Source organism: Epinephelus moara, chromosome 15 (genome assembly GCF_006386435.1).
Source record: "Epinephelus moara isolate mb chromosome 15, YSFRI_EMoa_1.0, whole genome shotgun sequence".
NCBI classification, from domain to species: Eukaryota; Metazoa; Chordata; class Actinopteri; order Perciformes; family Serranidae; genus Epinephelus; species Epinephelus moara.
Window position 1 is genome coordinate 50,301 of NC_065520.1, and position 27,219 is coordinate 77,519.

At 41.0% G+C, this 27,219-nt stretch overlaps 1 protein-coding gene across 3 annotated transcripts in view; it reads right to left on the reverse strand.

The window, feature by feature from the left end:
• Nucleotides 1–820: 820 nt before the first annotated feature.
• zgc:65895 (uncharacterized protein LOC393546 homolog) overlaps nt 821–27,219 on the reverse strand; it is a 37,289-nt gene continuing 10,890 nt past the window's right edge. For 2 of the 3 annotated variants that reach the window (XM_050063190.1, XM_050063189.1), the window contains 2 exons: nt 5,300–5,351; nt 821–2,602 (listed from right to left, as the gene is read on the reverse strand). In XM_050063190.1, the coding sequence (XP_049919147.1) occupies nt 2,333–2,602; nt 5,300–5,351 (322 nt within the window). In that variant the 3' untranslated portion in view covers nt 821–2,332. Of the gene's footprint in view, nt 2,603–5,299; nt 5,352–5,678; nt 5,997–27,219 lie in introns of those variants that run through there. The other variant, XM_050063191.1, reaches the window with a different exon arrangement.

The following is a 27,219-nucleotide window of genomic DNA, read 5'->3' on the forward strand; positions in this document are numbered from 1 at the left end:
TATTTTAACATTAGTGTCCTCATTTAAATATAATAGGGATTAGCTTTCTAACTGTCACGTGTTCATTTTATTGCCTGTTTTTTATTTATTGTTTTAAACAAGAGGCACCTACATGTGTAATAAAACACAAACAGGGTCTGTAATGTATATATAAAGTTAAACACTACAATTTAAGGCGTTTTTTTCGCTAATTTACGGCCAAAAAACACCAAAAATCGTCGTTATAAATCTGCTTTTAGCTCTCCCTCTCATGACGTCGTCCTATATGTCCGCGCGCTCCCGTCCGCGCGTCCTCCACACCAGCGTGCAGGTCCACGTGCGGTGGGCGGAGCCACCGTCAGATGCATGTGAGGGGGCTCGGTCGTATAGAACCAATGAGACGTCCACATGTGACATAAATATTTACATAGGGGGACGCTTCTGCGCATGCGGGATAAAGTCTAGCGAGGCAGTAGCCTGTTATGTATTTTAACTGAGATGTGTGGGTGAACTGGGAGGCTGTGGGGGTTATTGATCAGCTGGGAAATGTGGAGGAGAGAGGAAACAAGCTATTTGATCTCTATATGGTGGAATTAAAAAGTTTATTTGTGGTTAAACTATATTTTTGCCCCAATTTTATGACTTAAATTCAGAGTTTTAAGGTTTCCAAAAGGAGAAAATGTTTAAATTTATTATATTTTTATGACTAAAATTAAACTTTCACCTACATATTTCTTCAGAAGGCACCAGTCGTCTTCCAGTAAACCTGCTACAGGTCAGACTCATCTCTAAAACCCCACATCATGACATTATTAAACAGGAAAAACCGAAACAGTCCAGATTTCACTTTTTCGTTTTCATTTTTTATTTGAGGTGCAACTGTCTAGTGCAATTGTAACGTCACATTTGTGATGGGCTGAGGAACATGCACAAAACATCGACATACTTCTGCTAGGCATTTTCCTTTGTTTTTGTTTTTTCTAAATTCAAATCTCGCCAAGTGTCTCATCATGATTCGTGTTCGGCGCTCCAGTTGCACAGCGAGCAACTCCAAACACTTGGCTTGTCAAAAGACAAAAAGAAAAATGAAAAAAAAAAACAAACAAACAAAAAAACAACATCACACGTCCCCAAAAAAAAACGGCCAAACAGTCCAGATAATTTGAGCGAGTGAGTTAAGCGACGACAGAGGAGAGTTCACGTACAGTACGAGGCCGTGTGTCACTGCAGGAGAGACAGCATCTTAGTGTCGAGGTAAATGATCCTCTTGTGTTCCCACCCTGAGTAATGACATCACAGGTAGTTCAAAACCTGGTAAACCATAGATATATATATCTATACATATATTTACACATTGAATAAAACAACTAAAAAAAGCTTATATATGTATCTATGGTTAGAAACCAGGCACTTGGCAGAATTTAACTGGAATTTTTTTTACAAAGTTCACTACCTAGAAACAGTCATGTCCTACTTATTTGCCTTCCCATCGATTATTTTTACAGATCACTATAGTAACATCAACAAAAACAGACAAACACAAACCTTTCCCTATAAAAACCTTGATTCCCTGCATAAATGTTTAACGCTCCATCCACAAACGGGCAAGAGTGAAGGGTGGGGACGGCGACGTGAAAAAGAACAAAGAGCTCTCAAAGTGAACGATGAGGCGCGCATAATATATATTTCAAAGTTCTTTATAAGCCCCGTCTCAAACCCAGAACATCACAACGACATCATCGGCTCCCATTCCAGATGGGTCGTACGAATCTTTAAGAGTTCGTCCACCGCTTCGTCTGAAAAAAAGTGCAGCACTAAAAAAATTAAAAATAAAACAGTAAAAAAAATGTAAAGTGTGCTGATGGAGAGTGCTGGGCTGAGGTGGGGACAGGGTGACGATGGCACACGTTCCACAGGTCACACAGCGAGGGATTCAACAGCACTGACAAGAGCATGCGGCGTACTCCCCATGATTGGCCGGGTCTCATGTTTTAGCGCCTTCCTCTGAACAATGGCGGCAGCTCAGTTCCTGTCAGCTCCCCTCGTTATCACCAAGATGACGATTGTCTGAAGCACGTAATAAAAGCGGACACACACACGCGCGCGCACACACACACACACCGGTGCAACTCCAAAGTCTTTCAGTTAAATTAAATGTGCAACAAAAGAAAGTTTGTCCTCCGGTTTAAGTTGACGTGTGCGCTCCTCGAGACGGTGGCATAGTCGGTCTTGATGCTAGAGTCAGTTCACAGTATGGCAAGACTCCTTCCTCCTTCCTCCTCCTCCTCTTCTTCTTCCTCCCATCCCCCCTGTGTCTCATCCTCAGGGGGCTCTCCAGTGTGCAGCTTCTGTGTTACGCAGACATACCGGAGCTCTGTGTGGAGGGGAGGGCTTGTATGGTTCCTGCAGAGACCGGCACCGGAGGCTGGGCAGCGCCAGTCGGGGAGCCGCCGGTCTGGACCTGCGCCTGGAACTGAGCCATCTGCTCGGGGCTGGCCAGGTTCTTGAGCAGGTTGTTCTCCTGCTCCAGCTGAGTGTTGCGCTCGATCAGCTCTTTGATCTGCTCCTTCAGCACCTCCACCTCCTCGCGCACGGCGTACATCAGGTGGCTCTTGACCAGGTCCTGAGGACAGAGGGAGAGAAGGATGGAGATGGTTAGATACAAACCACAGTCCTGTTTGAGACCATGAACACAACAAAACGCCACATACGTCTTTTTATTTTTCAAGTTAAATCACATGAGAACTAAAATATTAATCAGTGTAATCAGCAAATAATTTTCTAACGGACACGTTTCATGGTTTAACTTGTGTTTTCATGCTGCCTTACTGCCTCTTGTGGGACAATAAAGATCTAAAGTGAAGCTTAAGTGCCGAATGTTTGCTGGTTCCTGCTTCTCACAGTAGAGCTGCACAAATAATCTCATTATTATCGAAGTCACAACATGGCCAAGTACCATATTCAAATAACAGCACGTACCATTATAAATGAAGCACTGTGGTGCTAAAGGGACGTTCCAGCCTATAAATCATACTCCAGACATAAGGGAACGTGCTTGTTTGGTACAGACACCAGTGAAATTGGAATGAAAAAGTTGCCTTTCCCACTAAAATTGTGACTCATGTTGCAATATCTGTCAGAATAATCACGTTTTTTTTCTTGTCTCAGTTTTTTGGCAGCCCTACTCTAATTTATATCACTGTAAATTTAAAATTTTGGGGTTTTGGACTGTTGGTCAAACAAGGCAAGATATTTGAGGGCGTCACCCCGCACTCTGCAGGGTTTTTACAGGCTTTTTTTTTTTTACTTTTTTATACATTTCGAAGGCTAAATCAATTCTTATCAATTAAATAATCAGTAGTCAATTAGCTGACCATGATGTGAATTTTGACTGGCTTTTTTTTTTTTGACATTTTGAGGCTTAATCAAATTCTTGTCAAGTAATGGACCAAGATGCCAATTACCTGGAAATAAATACAGCTATTCTGATAGTTGATTAATTAATCACAGTAAACATAATGTGGTTCCAGTTTCTCAAATGTTAAGATTTACTGCTTTTCTCTCATTTATATCATTATAAAAATTATATCTTGGGAGTTTTGTTGGTCAGACAAGACAAGACAAGACAAGGTAAGGTATCTTGACTGAAGCATAAAGAATAGGGTCAGTTGTTATGGCTGGAGTCATTACAGCTGCTGGAACAATACTATGGTTATTAGAAGTCAACGAAACCCCCAGAAATAAAAAAAAAAATGGGTCAGCTCTATGACAAAAACTGCCTCGTACGAACCCATGCTGACGAGGATGACTAACCATGCTCAAGGACCAATCTGGGGGGATTTTTGGAATTATTTTGCACTGTCTGGGGGCCTGGAAGTGTGATTTGGATTGTTGTTTGGCGGACTGGGACTGGTGTTGTACGCTCTCTTGTACAGACATCTGTCATGCTGTATGTATTGTATTTTTATTTTGTTTGTCAAGACTGAATGTCTCATTTGATGTGTAGAACTGTCATGTCCCAACCTAAGTAAATCAATAAAAATATGAATTATACATAGAAAATAAAGAAGAATAAAGTCAATTAACTGACCGACATGTCAAATAAACGGCACCTATTTTGATTATGGATTAATCGTTATAAGCATAACGTGGTTTCAGATTCTCAAATGTAAGAATTGGCTGATTTTCTGTGTTTAATCTAATCGCAGCCTTTTGGCGAAAAATTTTAGAGTCTTTGGTAAAGCGAAATTTTCTAGATAGACGGGGACCAATACATGAGTAATAATCACCAGATTAGATCAATAAATATAAATAGCTGCAGCCCAATCACTCACTCCATGATTCATGCACACTTCTTGCCTTCTTAAACCATCTATGGTCTAGTCTATTTTTATAAAATGTACTTTGGCTGGTCCACATTGTTTTTGACTCTAAATATAAATCTAGTGACCACGAGAGACTTCCTCCTGGCAAAAAAAATTAACTGCAGGAAAAATGACTCAGAAACAGGACTGACTCAAAACCATGCTGGCAGGGACGAGTGCACAAAGCTGATTCTGCACCATATATCAGATCACAGTCCTGCACAGCACGTGCACTGATGACAGGTGGAAACATGCAGGAAAAGGTGTGTTGCTGGTGCCTGAGCTGTGTGCTGTGTGCTGTGCCAGCCTGCTGAAGGAGGATTTAATAATCTGAGCATCCCCTTCTCTGTGGCCCCGCCCCTCCTCCACCTCCTCCTCCTCCTCCTCCTCCTGGTACGCAGAGAGGGAACAAAATGTTCCTGCACCGGGGTGGGAGGAGCCAATCACCGGCAGAGTTATTTATACTGAGCCGCGGGGAGGCTGCTGCTTGCCTAGCAACACGGGACAGAGAGGAGGGGGGAGAGGGCTGGGGAGGGACTGTGGATGAATATGCATGAGAAGGAGAGGGGATAGCGTGTGAACCTCAACCTGCCCCACATCGAGCTGTGAGCCAGGGGTCATCAGTCTGAGTCGTGACAGAGCGGAAACTCCTGTTGCCTTGAATCCATCATAAAGTGGCAGGTGCATGCGTGCAGAAATGTGCCTCATTTCTAACAAAATTCCTCTCTAGAAATGCACTATTCATTCATTCAGTCCTTAAGATGACCTCATGATAAAGACATATTAATAACCTACAAATATGATTTACTAGGAAAGCAAAAGATGCCAAAATAAAAGCATAAAGGAGGGCTACAGCTGCGTGAGTCCACGTCGGTGCCTGCCTTACATAACACTGCTCTGACATGCATGTAAAGCAACACACAGGCCTATTTACACACTGGATAATAGATGCTTACCATCGCTTGTTCAATCTTGTTGTCAATGGCCACCACACTTGCGCCGGAAGAGCTGCAAAGACAGAAAGACAAACAGGTTAATATATATATAAGCAAAACAGCAGAATATGTGATGATGAGCTGAGTGCTGCAGGGTGGGTTTGATGTCTCCATCCAGAGACGTGACTGCGGGTTTTATGGTGCCAGATCACAAATAAAGACACCCCGAGGTGTCTCGTTATGAAGCTGTCAGGAGGTAGAATAAAAGGAATGTCTGCAGCAGAGCAAATGGAGGTCGCGCAGAGCTTTGACTCTGATGGCGGAGGATCAATGAGCCGCACATCAGCGCAGATTAGACAGTGAGACATTGCAGTGCGCAGAGAGCTGGGTGACACATTACCTATTGTCAAGCCTGACTGATGCACTCTCCTTCCCGAGCACAGAGGACAGAAACGATATCGAGAAATTCCTCAGTTGACAAACGCCAAGATCCATCGCCACTGTGTAACATTGGGAATTCATGCTATCCAGCCCATTGAAACCCTCAGAGAAGAGTCTTCGGCTGCGCTAACCGGAACCCCAGCGGTAGAAAAGTAGAAAAATAGCGCATTATTGAGCGCACAATCTGTCTGCTCTCCGGGCGGCAGCAGAGCTCGCAGCCGGGACAGAGCACACAAAGACTGAGCGGCGGGCTGCAGCTCCGCGCACCGCGGCTCTCTGTCTGGATAATACATGCAGGGGAACGGCGCCAGCTGCAACGTGATTGGTTTAGGAGGGCGCTCATTAGCATAATATATGCGAGGGATTGGCTTTGATTGGAGGAGCGGTTGCTCATGGGAATAATTTATGTAGCATCTCTCTACCTGCTGCACCGTCCTCTATAAAAGCCCGCGTCCAACCGCGCCGTCACAGAGGGACTGCCTCATCACTATATGATCGCCACATATACAACAGCGGACATTTTACTTCAAGGTGTCTGTTTCATCCTCTGTTTAACACAAACATGCGGCCTTATTGTTTCCTGCTTCCTGCAGGTGATGGGGAAACTTTGCCTGACACAATGTCTCCACCTACCGGTCATGTATTAAAGGGGTCACACACACAAAACAAGGTGACACACACACAGACTTCATTGTAACATGAGTGATCAATTGACCCTGTGTTCAGGCTGACCTGGGCACAGTCCAGCTGTGACTATGATTAAACATTTACGCTGATGGTGAGGTGTCAATACAAGAGTCAGATATCAGCAGAAACAGTAGAAGCCCCTTTGTCCTCTTTAGATGAGTTTGACTGACTGAAATGGGAACACGCTGTTCTTTACAATGAACCAGGACTGCCCCTCTGTCCTCTATCAGGCTCTATCACAAGCTGTGATATGTGTGTGAATGTGTCTGAGATGTGTGACAGCTGATGAAATCAGCAGGAAATTAACAGCCAACAATTCTGATAATAAATGACTTGTCAAAGTCATTTATCAAACTGCAAATATTTGCTGGTTTTAGCCACTCGAATTTCAGCGTTTCTCTGTTTATATTGTTATATATGTAGTATCTCTGGCGTTTGGGACAGTTGGACAGACAAAATATTATATTTAAAGACACCACGTTGGAGTCAGCGGTCATGTTATGGCCAACCTTTACTAGTTTCCGACCTTCTGTAACCTGAACGATTAATCAATTGATCAAAAAATAATAACTGAAAGATGAATAGATGATAAAAAATAGTTACAGCCTCATCCCTCAGTTTGTCCACTTGAGCAAAGAACAAACTATATCATCTTGTATCTACACATCCTCAGGTTTGGAGACAATCACAGTTAAAATTTTTAATTTTTTATCAATTAATCTGCTGTTAATATCGCCAACAATTTTGATAATCGATTAATTGTTTCAGTAGTTTGTAAAGAAAATGTCAAAAAATGTACTGGTTCCAGCTTTGAAAATTTGAAAATTGGCTGCCTTTCTTTGTCATTTATGACAGTAAATGAAGAGTCTTTGGGGTAAAAAGAGAACAACTGGCCTGCTCACTCAGTGTATTAGTCCACAGTACAGGCAGGCAGTCTAAAATGCATCCATGGCACTCTGACTGGAGTTAAAAACATGCTGGTTTATCCATGTATTTATAAAGGACATCAAAATAAGAGTATGTATCATCATGATAAGATGATAAGAGTATGTTTATATAATATGATGTTTATTCCATCACAGAGGAGACTTCATGATCACTAAAATTAAGTGGGGAAAAAGTTGAAATATCAATATCAGTTATCAGCCAAATGCGTTGTCAAAAAATAAATAAATAAAAAAAGGCAAAGAATCCAATACTGTGCATCCCTAAATTAAAGATACCACTTTGAGTTGTGGGAAATTGTGTGAGCATTTTTCTGGACATTTAGTAGACTTATAAAATTATTTTCATTATCAGTTAGTCAATGAAATGTCAAAAATTGTGGAAAAAAAACCCAACAGCAAATTCTCATCAGCAGATTGGTCAATAATGAAAATAATCATTAGTTGCAGCCGTACAATCATTAGACAAGACCTTGCTTTATGTGACCAACAGTATAAAAAAGATATTCAAGCTTACAATGATATAAAATGGCACATATTAAAAAGTTTCCCTGAGAAATGACTTAAATGATTAACTGATTATCAAAACTTACAGACTAGTTTTCTGTCTGTCATCTAATCAGTTTGTCAACCTATCTTTTTTGCACAAAATTGATCAAATTGCATGAAAATATGTTTAGTAGAGCAGAAACGATCAGTTATTCTATCAATTTTTAAAGCTAAAATGACAAAACTTAATTAGTCCCAGAATCTAAAACATAAATATTTGGTAGACATCTTATTTTTTGATAATATTAAACTGAATATCTTTTTGGACTGTTGGTCGGACACACGTGATCTGAAAACTCCGGGAACTTGTGATGGAAATTTCTCAAAAGACCTTTCAAAAAATAATCAGGAATATAATCTGCAGATTAATTAATAATAAAAGTAGTAGTTGCAGCCCTAATTTTAAGATCTGCCGTACCTTTGATTAGTCTAAAACCCTGTTGTGATATACATTAATGAAGCATGTACAACTAACTACACACAGGGCAGATTTTTAATCCTTTATTAGTTACTCAGAGGATATGACTGACACTAGCAGCTGATCTTTCTAAATGTTAAACTTTATCTTAACCTATAAATCACTTATTACACTGCTGTGTGTGGGTGGACTGATGCCGTCATCATGGAAACAGTTCAGATATACAGCCCACAAAGAAAAGGAAGTACATTTATTGTAAACAGTCTGGTCAAGACTGAAACTAAAACCAGTCTATCCGCTACAATCAGGGTGTGGTTTTGTTTCTCCTGACACATTTTAATTTCATCAGTATACCTGCCGCTCATTCACACCTTCCACTGACTTTGACCGGACACGTCAGAGCTGCAACAGTAAAGCGTTAAGTGTCAGGATCTCTGACCCGCACGTCAGGAGCTGCTTTCAGACACCTTTAAGCACCTTAGCTGTGCTTATATCTGTCTCTGGCTAGAACATTCATTGAGTCAGGAAGTGGAAGTGTGTCAACATGGGAGATCAGAAACATGTCAGAGGAGACAAAACCCTCAACCTGCTCATATCTTTGTTCTTTAGGGCCTAACGGTTAAGGGAACTTTGGCGGGATGAGTGATTTTAGAGAACTGGAACATGACGTTTGTACTGAGTTCTCCTTTTTTATCTTCCACAGGGAGCAGTGTCACATGAACGCACCGCTGTACAGACCCTTTTCATATATGCTTATGCGAAGAGAAAAACATGACACACTGAAGAGAAACTGGGTGTTGGATGCAGACCAAAAGTAGTTTGTCACCTGTAGGAAAATGTGTTTTTGCAGATTTGATGTTGGACAGGATATTGGTTTATTGGGCTTGGGAGATTGAAGTCTGTTAGTGGCGTGATAACTGATCAAAGGGAAGCAGATATGGGCTGACTGGAGCGATTGAGGAACTGGAATATGGCACTTATTATCTCTGGCAGTTGAGATTGGAGTGAAAAATGAAAATGAAAGCAGGCAAGATAAAGTTTTGGTCTGGATCTGTGCAGGGCCACGTTACAGAGAACGCACATCAGCCCGCCTCTAACAACATGCATGTGCAGAAGCAAGAACATTGTGTCCTTGAACACACTGATAGCCCTTCGGGGGCTGCTGAGCAGCCGTATGCACGCACAGAGGTGATGTTCCTTTCTGCAGGTAGAGACACTCACATGTTCCTGGATAAATGCTTCGATAACTTGAATATTTCTCCCTTGGCAACACACAGAAAACAATCAACTGGACACCACCACAACGATCAGACAGATACATCGACACAAAGCCCCTCGTTTAATCCCTGACCCCCCACCATGCCGCGGCCGCCCCTGACAACATGACAACACCACAGCCATCGTTACCTCTTCAGATGCTTCTCCAGCTCCCAGAAGAGCAGCTTCAGGGCCATGGCGTCCCTGCCCTGCACTCCTCCTGCCCCGGCCAGCCCCTTCTCTCTCATTGAGGCTAAAACACACACTCCAAGCAAACCAGAGGGCCCCCGCGCCCACCCTACCGAAAACACCCCAAAACAAACACCAACACCACTCCTCCGTCCTCCTGACCTGCGCCCTTTTGGCCCCGACCCCCTGCTCCCCTCAGCTGTGGGAGATTCACATAGGGGGAGCCTGACCAACAATGGAGGACGGGGAAGGGAGTGTGTGTGGGTACAAGGGGAGTCCTACTGATCGCCCCCTTACTAAGCCTGAATCACGTATGGACTCTCAGACGATTGGGTGCACAGTGCGGGGAAATAGCTGGGTGGGGTGTGATGTCACTGAGTCATGTCACCTCCCCTTCTGTTGTTATATAAACTGTCAGTGGAGATTAGGGCGATTGGTCCAATGGGATGAGCTACTTTCGACCACACACCCTGCTAGCACGCTAACAGCCGCCTGCAAGCCACTCCCTTCCCTTCCTTCGTTTGTTTCCTGCAACATCCTCTCTGTGATGGAGATGGGCGCAGGAGTGGTACCCGACTCTAGACCTTCTGGTATCAGAGAGGGCGCGTTCGTCCTTAAACGCCCTGATATAACAAACCTCCTGCGTCCCTCACACTTTGCTCCTCCTCAAGTCATCTCACCAAGAATCTATATGTTGTACCAGGCATGCCTTCAGCCGTCTTGTCACTCCGCATCAGTGGATGCACACTGGACACACACACTTACTCACAGTATGAGTCTCCACTGGAGCATGCCTCACGTGTACCTCCATGTTGGGTATAAAAAGTGCTCCCACGCAGGCACGCATTACAGCCTGAACAAAGACGATCAAACAAGATGGCAAGCTAGACGGTAGATCAGGGCACAAAAAAATTAAAACATCAAAACTGTATAAAAAAAAAAGCAGCGTTAAGTAAATGCTGAGTACAAGTGTGGAGAACAAAAGGAGGAGGCGACCCTGACTGAAGATGGAGCGCTGCTGTGGGGAGCACAAAATGGCGGCGAGGGGCACGGAGTGAGTTTGTTGGTGGGATTGAGCTCAATGCATGCAGTGAAATTATTAACCTCATTAGGTGGAGGTCACATATTCTTTTCTTCCCTTCACTGTATGTGACAGTTGAGGGCCAGAAACAAGAGCACTGAGTTTTTTTAGAAGGAGACGATGTAGGGAAGTCACAGAAACTAATAATGTGTCTCTGAAAATCTTATTTCGTGACTTGAGGTACTCAAAAATATCTTAAGTTTGTCATCTGAAGACAAAGCTCCTCAGTTACTGTTTATCTGTACATTGTGTACTTGCAGGTCTGGGGTCAGTCTACGCATGCCTGCTCGGAACAAAAGGCTCGAAACTTGTCTGAGGGGAGCGCTCGCTGATGTTGACTCTCAGCCAATCACTGAAGGCCCAACAGACCCAGCTCAGCCAATGGCCAGAAACGCTGACGTCACGACATCGCAGATGGGATGTTTTCATTCATTATGTATCCACGTCCACGTCCACCCAAAGCTTGTGTATGTGGCATGTGCAAAGCGCTGACCCATATATTACCAAACCACTATGGTAAAGCTTTATGTACACATGTGGAAGATTTAAACAAATAAGTGTATGTGATAAACACTACATTAAAATCTCCCTTGTTGGCCAGGCTACTGTGTTGATGCTCCACCAAGCTATAAGACCTGATCAGTTAGGTAATGAGCTCTTGATCTTGCCAAACTGTGGATTAAACAATTAACAGGCAGAGCTCTCCTGTAAGCCTTTAACACAACACTGGTCCACACCACCTTCACCAATCACAAAATGCTTTCTACACAAGATAACCACGGCCGTGTTTATCAAAACTCACCGGCTACAAGACTGTGAGCAGAGAAGTAAAGGGTGGTGGTGCACATCTTCACCACACCCTGTACAGCTTACATAAGGGCGGATGTGTAGCCACAGTGTGGCAGCAGACGATGTGGAGGAATAAAAAAAGAGCAGCTGGTGCTTGCATTGCCCACATAGTTAAAAATATAACGTTTCACTGCAAAATAAGGAGTGAAATCCAAATCCTGCAAGTTTTAGGCTCTTATTTTGAAGAATGCTATTTTTAAAAAATACTTTTTTAAGCTTAAGAATAAAACTTGAGGCAATGTTTTTGTAATATTCAAGATAGAAGTCATAAATAAAAAAAAAACTGGGGCAGCAAGCTGATGAGGCTTACATGTGAATTCAGACATATCTTAAAGGATGAGTGTGTAGGATTTTGCAGATTGCAACCAGCTGAAAGTTCTCCCATGTGCCAAGTCTGAACTCTCAGTTAGGATTCCTTCAGTGTTCACTGTTCAGGAGGTTTTAAGCAGGAGCAACCATGAGAACATGGATGTCCCTTTAACCCGAGTCCTCCTTGATGTTGAATGGTCTGCAGTCAGTTGCCACCCATTTAGCAAGCGCCATCTCCGATTTAGTTTCATCCACACGTCTGTGGCAATTCACTCACTCCAAAATGGTGCTTTGCCGGCTTTAGCGATGCAGTTGACATCACGCTGATTAGCTGCACCTGTGTGCTTAGCTTACAGGTGGTAAATCAAACTCAGAACTGTCTAACAACTGCAGCAGCAAAACTATATTTGATTGCATTGATCATTCCCAGTTTAACATACTGTAAATCAAGTTGGACCCGAGCAAAAGATACAACACTGACGCCCATTCTCTCCGTTTACAAGCAGGCTCTCGAAGTGAAAACCCAATACGCACCATCACTGCAAAATCCTTGATAAATATGACATCCTCAGTTGGGGAAATTTAATGAAATACACTGACATCATCCACAAGGTCTGCACTGAGAGCAGACTGTGTCATCCCATGCAGGTCCAGCCTCTTCAGCCAATCTTGTTGCTTTGCATGGCTTCTATTCTATCTTGGGAATGTCTGTTTGCTGCAGTTAATGCTGTCTTCATGTCTTTATGCTGCCTTTCTCTTGTGAAATTTATCTCTTTATTTGTTTCAACACATCTTGCCAAAGGACTGTAGTTGAATATTAGCCAGCTGGCTAACACTGGCACATTTACAGAGATGTTGATTGATGTGCGTTGTCCTTATATATACATTAATGAAATAAATAAAATGAAATGAAGTACTTGAGTGATACTTTCATTCCATTTGACAAGGTGCATCACTTTTGACTTCTCAGCTGAGCCGTCTGGGAGATTTTTTAAGTGAAATGAGCCATTCAGAAGCTCAAGGGTGTCGTTATTTTCAGCTAGACTATTCAGCGTTGAAGGGACAAGATAGCAGCAAACGATTAAAAAAAACTGTGTTTCGTTCGGACCTAAATCGCATCACATTTCACACATTTTTCTCTGATAACTTAAGAGCCAGACGTTAGGAGGTTTTTACCAAGAGCCGAATTATCCACAGAGGTCTGTTTCTCTCCAAAACAAACGGATGCAGTGATTTAAACTAGTAAGCACCCAGCAAAACTCGGTTTTACAATAAATAAAAAAAAATCGCTATAGTGGCCGATGCAAAAACGTGAATGGCCCTGTCTAGAGCCAGTGTTTGGTTTGTCTATTCTGGGCTACTGTAGAAGCATGGTGGTGCTATCTCCATAAAGGAGGACCCACTCCCTTTGTAGATACAAACGGCTCATTCTAAGGTAACGACAACATGATGACTCTGATTGTCAGGTGATAATACACTAAAGAAAACATACTTACTACATTATATTCCATTTTTGACAATATGTCCCCCTAAATCCTACACACTGGACATTATTTAAACCCACACAACCATCAAGAAGAGTAAAAGATAGCAGAGGAGAGAATATCTTGAAGCTCCAGTGGCTAGATGTTCCAGAAAAGTGTAAAATCAATAGAGCTTGCAGAAACCTAAATGCCTCGCTGTACATACACTAGAAGGCTTCTCCCTCTTTCACCACAGCCCTCCCTTTATCCACGTCCTCTCACACAAAAGCATCCAGCTGAGTGTAAGTAACGTTTCCGCCTCACTTTATTGTGCAGTCTGAGCGAAAGCAGAGCCAGGCCATCACTCAGGCTGCACTGTGTGGTCCTGAAAAGGATCCAGCTCTGCCACAACTGTAAGTTAGATGAAAATGTGAAAGAGTTTGATGACAGAGGACGTCACAAAGCAATTAGGGAATTGACTGGAAACACACCAGGAGAACATGAAAGTAATCTCCGCAGAAACCACCAATAATACTGGGTTCCTTTTTTTAATGTTCCCTGCTTCTCTCCTTGCATCCCTCTTTTTTCACCGGTATGTTTGCCGCTCTGTGATTCGCCCGCCTCCTTCCGCATCACTTGTCCTCAAGCAGTTGGGAGACATGAGCTTGCGTGTGTGTCCCGTTTGTGTGTGAGGCTATGTTTGCAAACTGGCGGGATCCGGTTTCGGAGGCTTTGAGCACTGGCATTTTACACAGAGGAGAACCAAGGCCGACAGCAAGATCAACCTCACTGCGCACACACACAGACACACACACACTGCACTTGAACAAAGGGAGTGTGTTTATATCTTTCAAATTTAGAATTAAAACAAAAACAAACAGGACAAGAAATGAACAAGATTTACTAAAAAGAAAAGTGACAATTACATAATCATATTTGGACCTGCAGCCCACAAGCGGGTTTCCGTTTATAAGGTATAATTCATGAGTGGGCGAAGCGTACGAAGGTAGCAATCACGAACAGCCTCCACTTGTTTGCAGCAAGGGATAATCCCCCTTGATCTTTGCCCAAACAGACACACAGACAAAACAAAGAGCAGGAACGCCCCAAAACTCAACCAGCTCTCATGGCATCACAGAGCTCCAGGGCAGCGGCTCTCTGGAGCGTAAGTGAATCGGTCTCTGCCATGCACGCAATGCCTTACATAACCAGCCTCTGTGCCATATGGGCCACGAAAGAGAGACGGTGGAAGAAAGGAGGCTGAGCTCCAACATCGCTACTGGTTTAGGGATGCTGCAGACATGCCGCGTTCTTCTGATGGACGAGGCATTAACTTCCCACATTCTCATTTGTCAGCCACACTATGAAGGGCAGACACATTTGTAGCAGAGGTAAAAATAACAGAGGGAGTTTCTGTCTTCTACGTACAGCAAGAAATGTGTGATATATGATTTTTTTCTCCTTTTCGCATTTTGAAAATACAGCTGAAATGTCAAGAACAAAGTCGACTCCTCTGGTCCATCAAATTGTGTTTTATGATACAACATACCATCTCTTTATTGCATGCAGGTGTAACCATTAATACCCTTGCATCCGTCCACTGCTTGCTATTTTAGTTTGCATGAATGCGGCAACCTTTTTCAATTTTGTGTGGTTTCTCCTGAACAGATCTAATTTTTGACACAAACTTTTCTAGTCCTAATACTTATGACTACACTGTGTCTATACACTAAAAGAGAAATACTTTTCTTGTTGGTAAAACTGATGTTGAACTGCAATTTCACCAATTCATCTACACAAGGAATTTTGTAGAAGCAGCCAAATGCGTGAACTCTGGTAGTCTGACTTTTATCTTGAAATGTCAAGTTTATTCTCTACATTTCGATTTTATTCTCGACTTAAGATCTTCGTTCTCAAAATATCGACTTTAATGATCAACATTTTGCCTTCATTCTCAACATCTCAACTTTATTCTTGAGACGTCAACTTTATTCTCAACATGTTGCATTTATTCTCTAAATGCAATAAACAGACATCTTCCTCCTTTATTTGTTATTTTGCCTGCCACCAATACTGAAAGTACGACTTCATTCTTGAAATGCAAATAAATAAATAAATAAATGAATAATAACAAAAAAGTCCTTTGATTTATTATTTTTACGCCTGCCACCATTACTTAAAGTATGACTTTAGAATAAAATAAAATAAAAATAAATGATAACAATAATGGTCCTTTGATTTATTATTCCTATGCCTGGCACTTATACTGAAAGTTCAACTTTATTTTCGACATCTTGACTTTATACTCAAAATGAAAAACAATAATAGTAATAATAGTAATAACAATAATAATAATGATAATAATAATGATGTTTCTCTTTTTTCCCCTCATGCCTTGGCCTAATACCTGTTCACGCATGTATTAAGGCTGCAATCAACGATAGTTTTCATTTTCTTAATTAATCAATTATTTGTACAGTTTATATATGTCCATAAATAGTGAAAAATGCCCATCACAATTTCCAAAACCCTAAGTGAGGTAAGGAAATTTTTGTCTGACCAGCAGTCAAAAATCAAAAGATATTGAGGGGTTTTTTTATCACATAAAACAAACAAAAACGAAAAAAAAAAAAAAAAGAAAAACAATTTTGCAGCTAGAAAAGTGACTGAAGCTATAAATTGATTCTTAAAATAGCTGAATGAAACAACTGATTGATCAATTGACTGATCATTTCAGCTCTGGCATGTGTATATCCACAAACACTCAGACACTGAGAAGCCAGCATGCTTGGGTTTTACTCTGGCACAAATACAGACAATTAAAGGATTACATAAAATCTGGCTAAAATCAATACAGATATCTTCTCCTGCTTCAATTTCTGTCCACACACACACGAGACAAAAAAAACTTCTGGCTCTGTGACAAATTTCACACACAAATTTTGGATCCAACAGCCCCCTACTCTTACTCTAATCCATGTGTTAAAATAAACCTTATACAATCAAATATTACACAATCTCACGACACACTGACAACATGAAAACGTCACAGGAAGTTGTGCTGCCGACCCCCAGTCACATGGATATGCACGGTGTTTCTGTGTTAAGGTCTGATGCGAATGTAAACAGAGTTAGCGTGCTCACTGTCCCTGCATCAACAGTCAGGATCTTCTCAGCAGCGGTTTAGAAACTTTGCTCGAGGCTCTCTGCGGTCTGCAGGCTTCATGCAGTGGTCTGAATGTGTTTTCACAGGAGGAAGGGTCACGGCTCTGACACTAAACAATCAGGACTGGCTTTACGCAGAATTGCTTCTCTTTACCAGGAAATCTTCTCTTTACCAGGAAGTGTCATTTTCAGGGGGGATTAATGGTTCTTTTTGACAAGTAGTAGAGAGAGTTTGACATTTCCCTCCAAATGTAGACAAAAACTGAAAATGTGAGGCTTCCCTGAGACATATTTGATAAATAGTTTGGACTAATTACTGAGACTCAACAAATTTTTGCCGTGCATAAGTGTCCATGAGCAAGACACATTCTCTGCCTGCTTTGTGATTGAAATCCCTCATTCATTTCCATCTAGGCTCCCAGTGCTGAGCATGCTCCATGCTCCATCAGACGCTTTCACAGTTTTTTCTAAATGATTATTAGAGCACTATCTCTGAAACCATTTACACTTGTAGCCAATGCATTTTCACAAATGTTTGTTTTCTTCTACTGTGTTTTTATTGTTTGACGAATGTTACTAGTGTATGTTCAGAATACACATGCATCCTTTTCACATTCAGATAACAGTGTGTATGCGTGTTTATGACATATGTGACAACTTTATTGCAAAGTGCTACGCCCTACACACACAAAACAAAAAAAAGCCACAAGTGTTTTTCATTAACGCTATCAAAGGTTTGATAGTGCTTTGTGTCTTTGTTTAAATGATGGTTTGCATGTACTGTATTGACACAAAACAAAAGCGTTGCAAGAATTGTTTGCTCTTACAATAGATGTATAATGCTTTGCTGGTTTGGTGTAAAGATTTGTGGTTAGTGTGGAGAACAGTGGTTTCCAACTGGTGAGTCGTGGTCCAAAGGTGGGTGGCAGGTCCTTTCTAAATGGACCACATGTGACAGCTTTTATTTTCAAGCGCTGTTTCTTGCAATAGAGTGAGTGACTAATGGACAGCTACTTGACAGAGACAGCAAACTAGGCTGACCACATGTTCAAATACAAGTATGACAATGAATATATTACACACTGTGGACCTTGAACTAATGACTAAGCAGAAATATGGACCACTTGGGTACAACTGGTGTGAAGTTTTGCAAAAATAGCTAGTTACAAAGATAGCGCCAAAGCAATCAGAAATACACTGTCAAGTTTTTCCATTCAAAGTATTATTACCACCAGTGTTCATCCCTGTCTTCACTGCACACCATAGGTCAACTTATGTTTTTTTTAAAAACTTGGGCTGTCCCGAATACTATTTTTTGGGCTGTGGAGTCTGGCAGGATTTATACTTGTGCGGTAGGGCTGCTCGATTAATTGAATTTTAATCTAGATTACGATTTGGGCTTTCAACGATTCTGAAAACAAAATAATCATCATAAAACAATTATGTGCTTCTTGTCAGTTTACTCTCGTTGTCTTGTGTTGCAAATCCAACGCACCCAGAAGCCACGCGTGCGCAATACTGCCCCCTCCCCTCCTCTCCTCTATTCACTCCACGAGCCAGTCAAGTAGGTGAAATCGAATAATGTGAGAGGCAGGTGATCGCCGAAGATTTCAAAGACAGCGTGTGGAAAATGGCAGAGGGAGAGCGAGAGAGGTTGGTCTGTGTGTGTGTTTGCATCAGGGCCGAACTCCGCCATGCGCGATACAGAGAGCAGAGGAGAACTGTAAACACATGACCATGTGGAGACAGAAATGACATGCCATCGTGTAAATAAATCATCAAGTGCGCCGCATAATCATTTGCATAATCGTGATTTCAATTTTGACCAAATAATCGTGATTATGATTTTTTCCATAATCGAGTAGCCCTATTGTGCAGCAGACCCTACGCTGTAGCCTATGCATGTGGCCTACACCGTTGTGAGCATTTACACTTGAGCCGTGGTGTGTCTGTGTCACTCTGCAGTTACACCTCCAAAACACTAGTCAGCGGCTGTGTTTCTGTGAAGTGTTGTAAAGTTTAGGTGATTCAAAACACACATTAAACATGGCTTAATAGAGACCATTTCAAACACAAGTTTACAAATCTGCTTCACTATAACCAGCAGCATTCACAGACAAACACTTGTCTTTATCTGGACAAATATTCCCCACAAATACAACATGCTAACGTTATTAGCACAAGCCTATGGCAATTAGCTTAGCAGCTAGCAGAGATTTCCTCTACTCGTATGAAGCCAGGGACAACACCAACGTTTAACAAAGGTAATGTTAAAAAATTTGCCTCCATTAAAGCTCACAAGTTTCACCAACAAAAAACCTGTCTTATAGGGCGTCAGTGGCTTAGTGGTAGAGCAGGCACCCCATGTACAAGGCTGTTGCCGCAGCAGCCTGGGTTCGACTCCAGCCTGTGGCCCTTTGCTGCATGTCACTCCCTCTCTCACTCCTCCCTTCACACTTAACTGTCCTATCGATTAAAGGCAAACTGGCCCAAAAAAATATCTTAAAAAAAACAAAACAAAAAAAACTGTCTTATACTAATCACGTTTTACAAACAAATATAACATGCTAACGTTATTAGCACAAGCCTATGGCATTTTACATTGTATAAATTAGCCTAGCGACTAGCAGAGATTTCCTCTGCTCATATGAAGCCAGGATAAATCCCTGAAGGATAAAATGCAATTTCTGTGGAGGCTTTACTGTCTTTACAATTTATTGTTTCTTATATGTGAAATAAAAGTAAATAAAAGCTTTGTTTCCACTGAGGGAAATGGTTTCACCTTACAAAATTCCAATGCAACGCAGAAGTATAAATCCCGCATTAGCAGTAATCAACAGCGAATATTTGAAGCTTCGGCCGGTTGAACAAGGTCCTATCTGTGCACTTTTTGTGACACAATCACAGCTTGTGACAATTTTTGTTGTCATGGATATGATTAATTACAGACCTACATAAATGCTCATTATAACAGGCTCTGAATCCGAGACAACACCTGACAAAGCAGAAAAAACAAACAAAGAAAACGAACATCCAAATCCTGAAGCTGAAAACCAAATACCTACCCAACGAGCAAATATCTGTTAAATAGTTAAATATTTGGGTCCAGCCTGAGCAAAACTCTGCAGATAAGGGTTAACTTTAACTCTTTAACGAGAACCATGGCTTATTAAATCAAGCATCATTCTCTGGTTATTTCATTCACAGTAAATGTAAAAAACTGTCACTATCATATCATAAACAAATGATGTAAAATGCTTGTAAAGCACAACAGTAAACTGTAATAATTGGGAATTTGAAGTGGAATTAACACTTCCTACCCAAGCATTTTGTTAATCATACGAAATTACACTGAGAGTAAATTAAATTCTTCCAGTGGCAGGTAACCCTTCCTCAGGAGTTTCCAGTACATTCTCCTCTTAATAGTAAGCTCAGCTGGATACTTTAGTCTTTTGGTAGCAAAGATTCAGTTATCCAAAGTTAAATATCATATTTCTCTCCTGTTAAGTTTATTGGCTCTTCATCTGTGAGAAAACCTAGAGGTTAAAACTATGTGAGAGGGAAATGACAACAGCACAGTTGTCCCTCTATAAGAACAATCCTGGCGCATCCAGTTTAAACCAGTCATGTTGCCTCTCCTCCCCCCTATTCTCATGTTTTTCCCTCAGTGGTAATGCCTCAAGGGGAAAAAGCAGCATTAAAACTTCTATCCTGTAAAATACCTACCATTTCACACACATGCACACACACACAATAACCCATCCTGACGAGGGAGCTCATAAACACGATGTGTTTGCTGAGAACAGCAGGCAGGCAGACATGCACGGACACATATTACAGCCTCTCTTCAAGAACCTGCAGCTCTGCGTGACGGCACAAGGCCAGCAAACGTGACACTCGTCTGTTTGGCTCTGCACCCCAACCCTCGACACACACACACACACACACACACACACACACACACACACATGCTGCCTAAAACTGAACCTGTCAGAGCCGGGTGATGTTCTGATCTGGCTGCATTAAGATCTTCACACACACACTTTCAGAAACGGCAGCAAAGCCTGAAAACATCACTGTCGCCATGTCACAAGCACACGTGATGCATGCAGAAGTAACAGTCAGACTACTGACACGCAAACAAACTATTTTCATCATGGATTCATCTCCTGGGGATTTCCTCAATTAATAGATCGACTGTTTGTTCTACAAACCAAAAATGCCTGCCAGTATTTTCTTCAGTACAAGATGACATTTTCAGATTGCATGTTTTGCTCTGAAGCTGAAAATTTCCAGTTTACAATCACATAATTGGCAAATCCTCACAACAGCGGGCAAGGAACAAAGGCTACGTTTGGTATTTTTGGGTGTAGAGAAAATAATTGACACCAGATCAATTATCAAATTAGTTGCCAATACAGTTGAACCCATTTTGATAATCATCTTTAAATAATTGTTTTCGTAATTCCTTTGTCAAAAAAGACAAACATTTGCTGGTTTCATGCTTCTTTGTTTTCTGCTTTTCTTTGTCATACACAACAGTAACCCTATTAGCTTTGGATATTTGGACTGTTAGTCAGATCAAACACCATTTGAAGACATCCCCTCAGGCTCTGGGAAATTACACAAGGCATGTTTCTCTATTTTCTGACACTTTATCAGGGTTCCTACACCTCAAGGCAAGTTAGATTTAAGACTTTTAAGACATTTTAAATGCCACACTGAATGAAATTTAAGACCAATATGACAATAAACAAAATCGAAGAAAAACAAAGATCTGGCATCAAGGGGCTAAGGGGCATTTTTTGGATCCAGTGAGAAAGATGATCTTCCTCAAATGTTGAAAAACACACTTTCTAGAATGGAATACATATAAACAATGAAGATATTGTATTATCATAAAAATATTTATTTGGTGTACCAATAGAACTGAGAACTATGAGGCATTTATTGGAAAGTTTTCTTGGAGACTTTGTGTTTCTCACTCTGCATGTGGGATTCCACTGTCTTGATTCCCATTGTGCCGAGTTTGAAAAACTGTTTGCATAAAAGATGACGAGCCTTGCATACGTTGCCTTGAACCGGTTTGAGCCAGACCACAAAATGTTACATTAATAGACAGTTAATACCCTTTAAGACTTTTTAAGGATCAGCAGGAATCGAGAAAATAATGGGCACATTAATCGATGATGAAAATAATCATTAGTTGCAGCTCTAGTTGCCGAATTCATTTTTTGTTGGTGTAGTAACTGACTGATAAATTATTTGTTTCAGCGCTACAATGATGAGTTTTATAAGCAACAAAAAGAAAAACAGAAAATCTATCTCATAATGCAAGTACAGGTTAATTTCGTTATGATGAGAACCAGAGAGCCATTGACCAAATGTATCTACATAATAGCATAAGAAACAAGAACATCATGTGATCTGATAAATGCCACAACTGCCTAAAAAGGATTTTACCAACCAACGCTTGATGGCAAAGTTTAACTTTATACAGAGGTTTTATAGGACAAATCAGGGTGTCTGTAGGTATGAGACACTTAAATGTAATGCTTGTAGAGACATTTTTAAGATATGTAATGTTATGTAAGTAATGAAGCAAATTTAAGACTGATATTTGGCCAAAAAATCTTTTTCTTTTTTAAGCATTTCAGGTCAGTATACAGTAGTATATATGTGGTCGCGTGCAAAAGTAGGTTTTATGTAGGAATATGATTATTAGAGTGAGTTAGGTTGATGTACATCGTGCCAACAGATGAGTGACAAGTATGAAGTAAAAAGACAATTGTAGATTCAGTGGTAGGTTTAAAGATTTGTAACATCGGATATGTGGACTTTCATGCAGAAGAGCTTGACTCACTTTGGCAATTAAATTAATCGATGGATAAATAAAAATAGATGAAATGTTTGTAATGATTAAGACCTCATAAATTTACATTCAAAACTACTGAATGACTTTTAAGGCCCGATAATTATCGAATTGGAGACATTTTTAAGACTTTTTCAGGACCTGTAGACACGCTGTGACAAATAAAAGAGCCTTCAGAATAAGCTTTATTTCCTAATAATCAAACACATTCAGATAGGCTGATATGAACATCTACATGTGAATCAGTCCATCCCTAAAAATACGCACACCTACTGTGTTATCAGATCTTACACACCCATTTCTGATAGTACGCACAGAAGATCCCAAACCACCCATGTCTTTGTGATTCATGCATTGCGTGCAAGAAGGACCTTCGCTGCGAGGCACATTTTAGGTCAGTGATTCTCAAAGCACGTCAGGGTTATATAAACAACTGCTGGCCAGGCTGGGAGGATTCATGAGCCACAACTGCCACCTTGTGGGGAAACAACAGTACAACAACTTGAGACAGAGGAATGACAGTCAAGTTAATGACTCTACTGAAGCATGATTTTATGTCACAACTCATTAACAGACAAATTACTGAACTACCTTCAGGTGTGATTTATTGCTCTTGACGTTGAGGAGATGCCGCCCAAGAAAAAGGAAGCAACACTAAAGTGAGTGTTTCACAAAGCTGCCGTCTGACTTCACACCTCAAGATCCACCAAACAGGAATAACGGCACAATAAAACAGAAACTACGAATGCAAATAATGTGAACTGGCAGGCAAAACCTTGACACTGGACTTTCATACACTGCACGCATGCTGTGCCAAATGCAAGCAGTCTGTTTGCTCAAAGACAGTGCAATAAAAGCAGAGAGTTTCCATATGAGCACATCTGCTTCTTGCTTCTGTTAAGCTACCTGGGGTTTACAGTGATGCGTCTCTGTGTCTACTGTCAGATTAAAAAAAAAAAAAACAGCAGATGTGCCTGCAGAGGAGCGTCACGGTCAGGATATTACAGACTTTAACCAGCTTTTGAAAACAAAACAATACGAAAGCCATGACAAATTTAAGGATAAATCATGCAGCAAAGTTTCAGTCATAAGCTGGTACATTCAACCTTATGTGAAACGTCCTACACTCTTACCCTTAAATTTACCCAAATTTAGTTAATAAATAATGTGATTCCCATTTGCCCACCAGATCCCATATTTCCTTAAAAGTATTTTTGGAAACTTCTCCTAATCTACACGTTTTGCAGATTTGTTTGGCCAAAATGACACAAGTTTGTTTAAGAAGTTTCCGTTATCAAAAAAAAAAATTCCAATAGGACATTATACTGATGGAAGGTCTCATCTTTTTCTGCAGAAGTGGAAGGAAAACTTACGTATAATATGGACTTAATGAATACAAACTGGATATATGTCTGAACTGTGGACAGTGGATATGAATCGGATCAATGCACACAATAATTTCTTCTTATTTTCTGTGTCCCAGACGTGTATGGGCGTGTACCCCCGCAGCACTCAGGTGAGGTCAGGGCTTTACTAAAAGGAAGTGACCTGGTGCCAGCCCATAAGCATCAGGCATGGACACAGCACCCAAAACAAACGCAAATATAACAAGGCAAAACACCAAATGACAGTGAATCTGGGGTTGGCTTTTACTTTCATTTTCGCTGGCGTGTATTATTACAAACAGTAACCGACAATCCTGCATATTATACCTTGAAAGAGTTGCACATACGCCTGCAAAATAATACTGACCACACCACTATACCTTGACTATAAAGTCTAGTATTTTGATTCTTGGATTTAAATAAATCATGAGCAAAAAGATGTAAAGTGAATTCTATCACGGGTCCTTTCTTACAGTCCATGAGGATTAAGTTTCACATTTAGGCTGATGTGTCTCAGTTTATCACTGACTTGAGTATAAACAATGTAGCAGGACACCTAACACTCATATCTTGGGGTGTGTTCAGGGGACTCATTTATAAACGCACAGAGGGCGGTGTACGCCACTGTTTACACAAACTTTAGGATTTCTAAAAATCAACCTTGACGAGAAAATGTGCGGTCTTCCACAGAAGTTCTGACCCATGCATACGCACAAAAACTGTTGACATGAGAAACTGCGACCCCCATGGCAGAAAGATGAAAAGGAAGAAGTGAATTGTTATCATAGATATCAATTCATAGACAGATATGACCTCTCACGTTTTATATATGAAGAGCATACTTGCAAAAACGGATAAACATGAATAAACGAACAAACATGTCTTTGACTGGTAGTCCCTGGTGTGCACACATAAAAAAACACCAGTTTGGAGACTAAATACAAGCAAATATCTCTGAGCCAAATGCTGCTGCTGCAGGCCAGCGTCTGGATGTGATGCATCGTTTATGAAAACACGACGTATTTTAAGAAATCATTTGAGTCAAGACACCTTAATATCGGACCACTTCTTCTTCTTGACTTCTGACACAGGCTGAGGTTGCAGCATTTACAGCATCTGCCAGTTGCCACTCCGCTGCATTTTTAGCCTTAGTAATGCCCATACTGAGTCCACCAAACAACATTGTCTTTCTGTTATCAACCTCCCCAACAAAAACTCCAACTTCACATTGTGTGAAGTTTCGTTTTTTACCTTTTAATGTTACGTTTATCATGCTCTCCTTCGTGCTGTTTCTTGTTAATGAATATTAATGCAGGGCGTTTCACTGGCCATTTATAGGCATGTATGGGTGGGGCGAGATGCTCATTCGCCTGCACCACATTTCGAGTTGATTGTGATTTATAAAGGGAGACAGGCGTGGGACATGCATGCTCACTGTGTTATCAATCAGGATATCTTTGTGTGTAAGCACTTTCTGTGCTTTGTTAATACGTCACCTTTCCTGCGCACAGTTTTATAAGTGAGGCCCCAGGAGTGCAATGGTTTAATGTTGGCCATGACTCACTGCTCAGTTTTGTTTATACCATAAACAGAGTCAAAACAGTGCATTGGGTTACATTTATAATCTTAACGCAGAATAAAAAATGTCAAGAGTTCCTCCTGGAAACCCTGAGGTTCCTCAAACTGCAAGACTTAAAGAAGCTAGTGTTAATTTGAAATCATACATCATGACACAAGCTCTTATTTTGACACTTAACTCTAGCCGTCGGGGACTCCCTCTGCCTCGTAAAAGCTCAGTTTTGAACCACGAGCCAATTGAAAAACAGGCGTGTCAATATTAACAAAACACAAATCATGAGTCAAAGCCGGTATAACTGCAGCTCGTGACAAGTAGCTTATTAGCACTAAAACACATGAAAGACCAACAGAGACTGAAGCGCCACATTAAAAACAGAACCGCTCTCAGACACGTACTGACACTAAACACACCGCCAGAGAGCGTTTAAAGGGGCCAAATGTTTAAATGAGCCCTAATGTGTGACGAGCTTTCAACTAGTTTCAACCAGCTTTGTATCATAATGTCATCCAGCAGATTTTCGCTGGCTGTTTCTCTACGACTGTTGTGCATTTTCATGTGCCTGCCACCACAGACACACAGAGTACAGAAGCAGATCAAACTCAAACCAGACTTAGATGAAACGGTAAAACTAGGCAGTGCTGATGAAATATAAACCAAGATTCTGTTACTGTATTGCCTATATCGTGCCTCATATGTTTTCAGAAGCCTATTTTAGCTTACTGTTTTACTGTAAATTGAGATGGTTTGTTATCAGCTGGTGCCATATTGTTTCCTGTAGAAAAACATCCAAGCTCTCACTACGTCACCCACCAGCTGCAGCTTTTACTGGTAGGTTTTCTATCTCTTGAGCAAAAGCGAATGCCATGACCCTTTTTCTCTGGTCATGTAGCACCAGTGTCAATAGTCTTTGCTTCTTCCAACTGCATAGATAGCCCCATTTTAGGAAAAGATCGTCTTTCTGGCAGTGAAATACTTCTTTAATTGCTTAAATTCATGACAAAGAAGAAGCCTGCTTACAGAGAAATGACCAAGTTTGAGAAAAATATCATTAAGGGTTCCTAGAAATAACTCAGAAACACAACTCCCATGTTCTTCTTTTTACTTGAAGGTGTTTTTACACTTGGTCCTTTTCAGCCCTAAATGGACTCAGAGTGGTGACTAAGCATTTTTTGTACATACGTGATAGGGATGGGAATCGAGAACCGGTTCCAACTGGTTCAATTCATCGACATCATTAGCCTTTATGCTTAACAATTCCCTTATGGATTCTTTTCATTACGCCAAATCTTTATGTCGATGACGCACGTCACGCTCGTCAGTCAGCAGTACGTTCAACAACAAAGAAGATGTAATGGTGGAGAGACAGAAGCGGTCGAAAGCTTGGCTTCACTTCACCAAAAAAGACTCATGACATTCACTCATCACAACAACATGACGTGCAATTTATGCAGCACCGTAATTTAGGGATGTAACGATACCAGAAACTCACGATACGATATATATCACGATATTTATACAAGGGGAAAAAGAGAACATTTATTGTTAAAAATAGCTATTTTATTCAAAAATAGTGCATGTACACTGTACAGCATGTTATTTTTAACTTGGAAGCGTATCATAAACAAATCAACACACAGTTGAACATGTGCTTTCATTTCCCCCCTATTACTGCTAGGCAGGCAGACATTAAAGTGCCATAACAAAGTCATGTCAATTAAAACTATAGTGACAGAATATGAAAATGGAAACATTC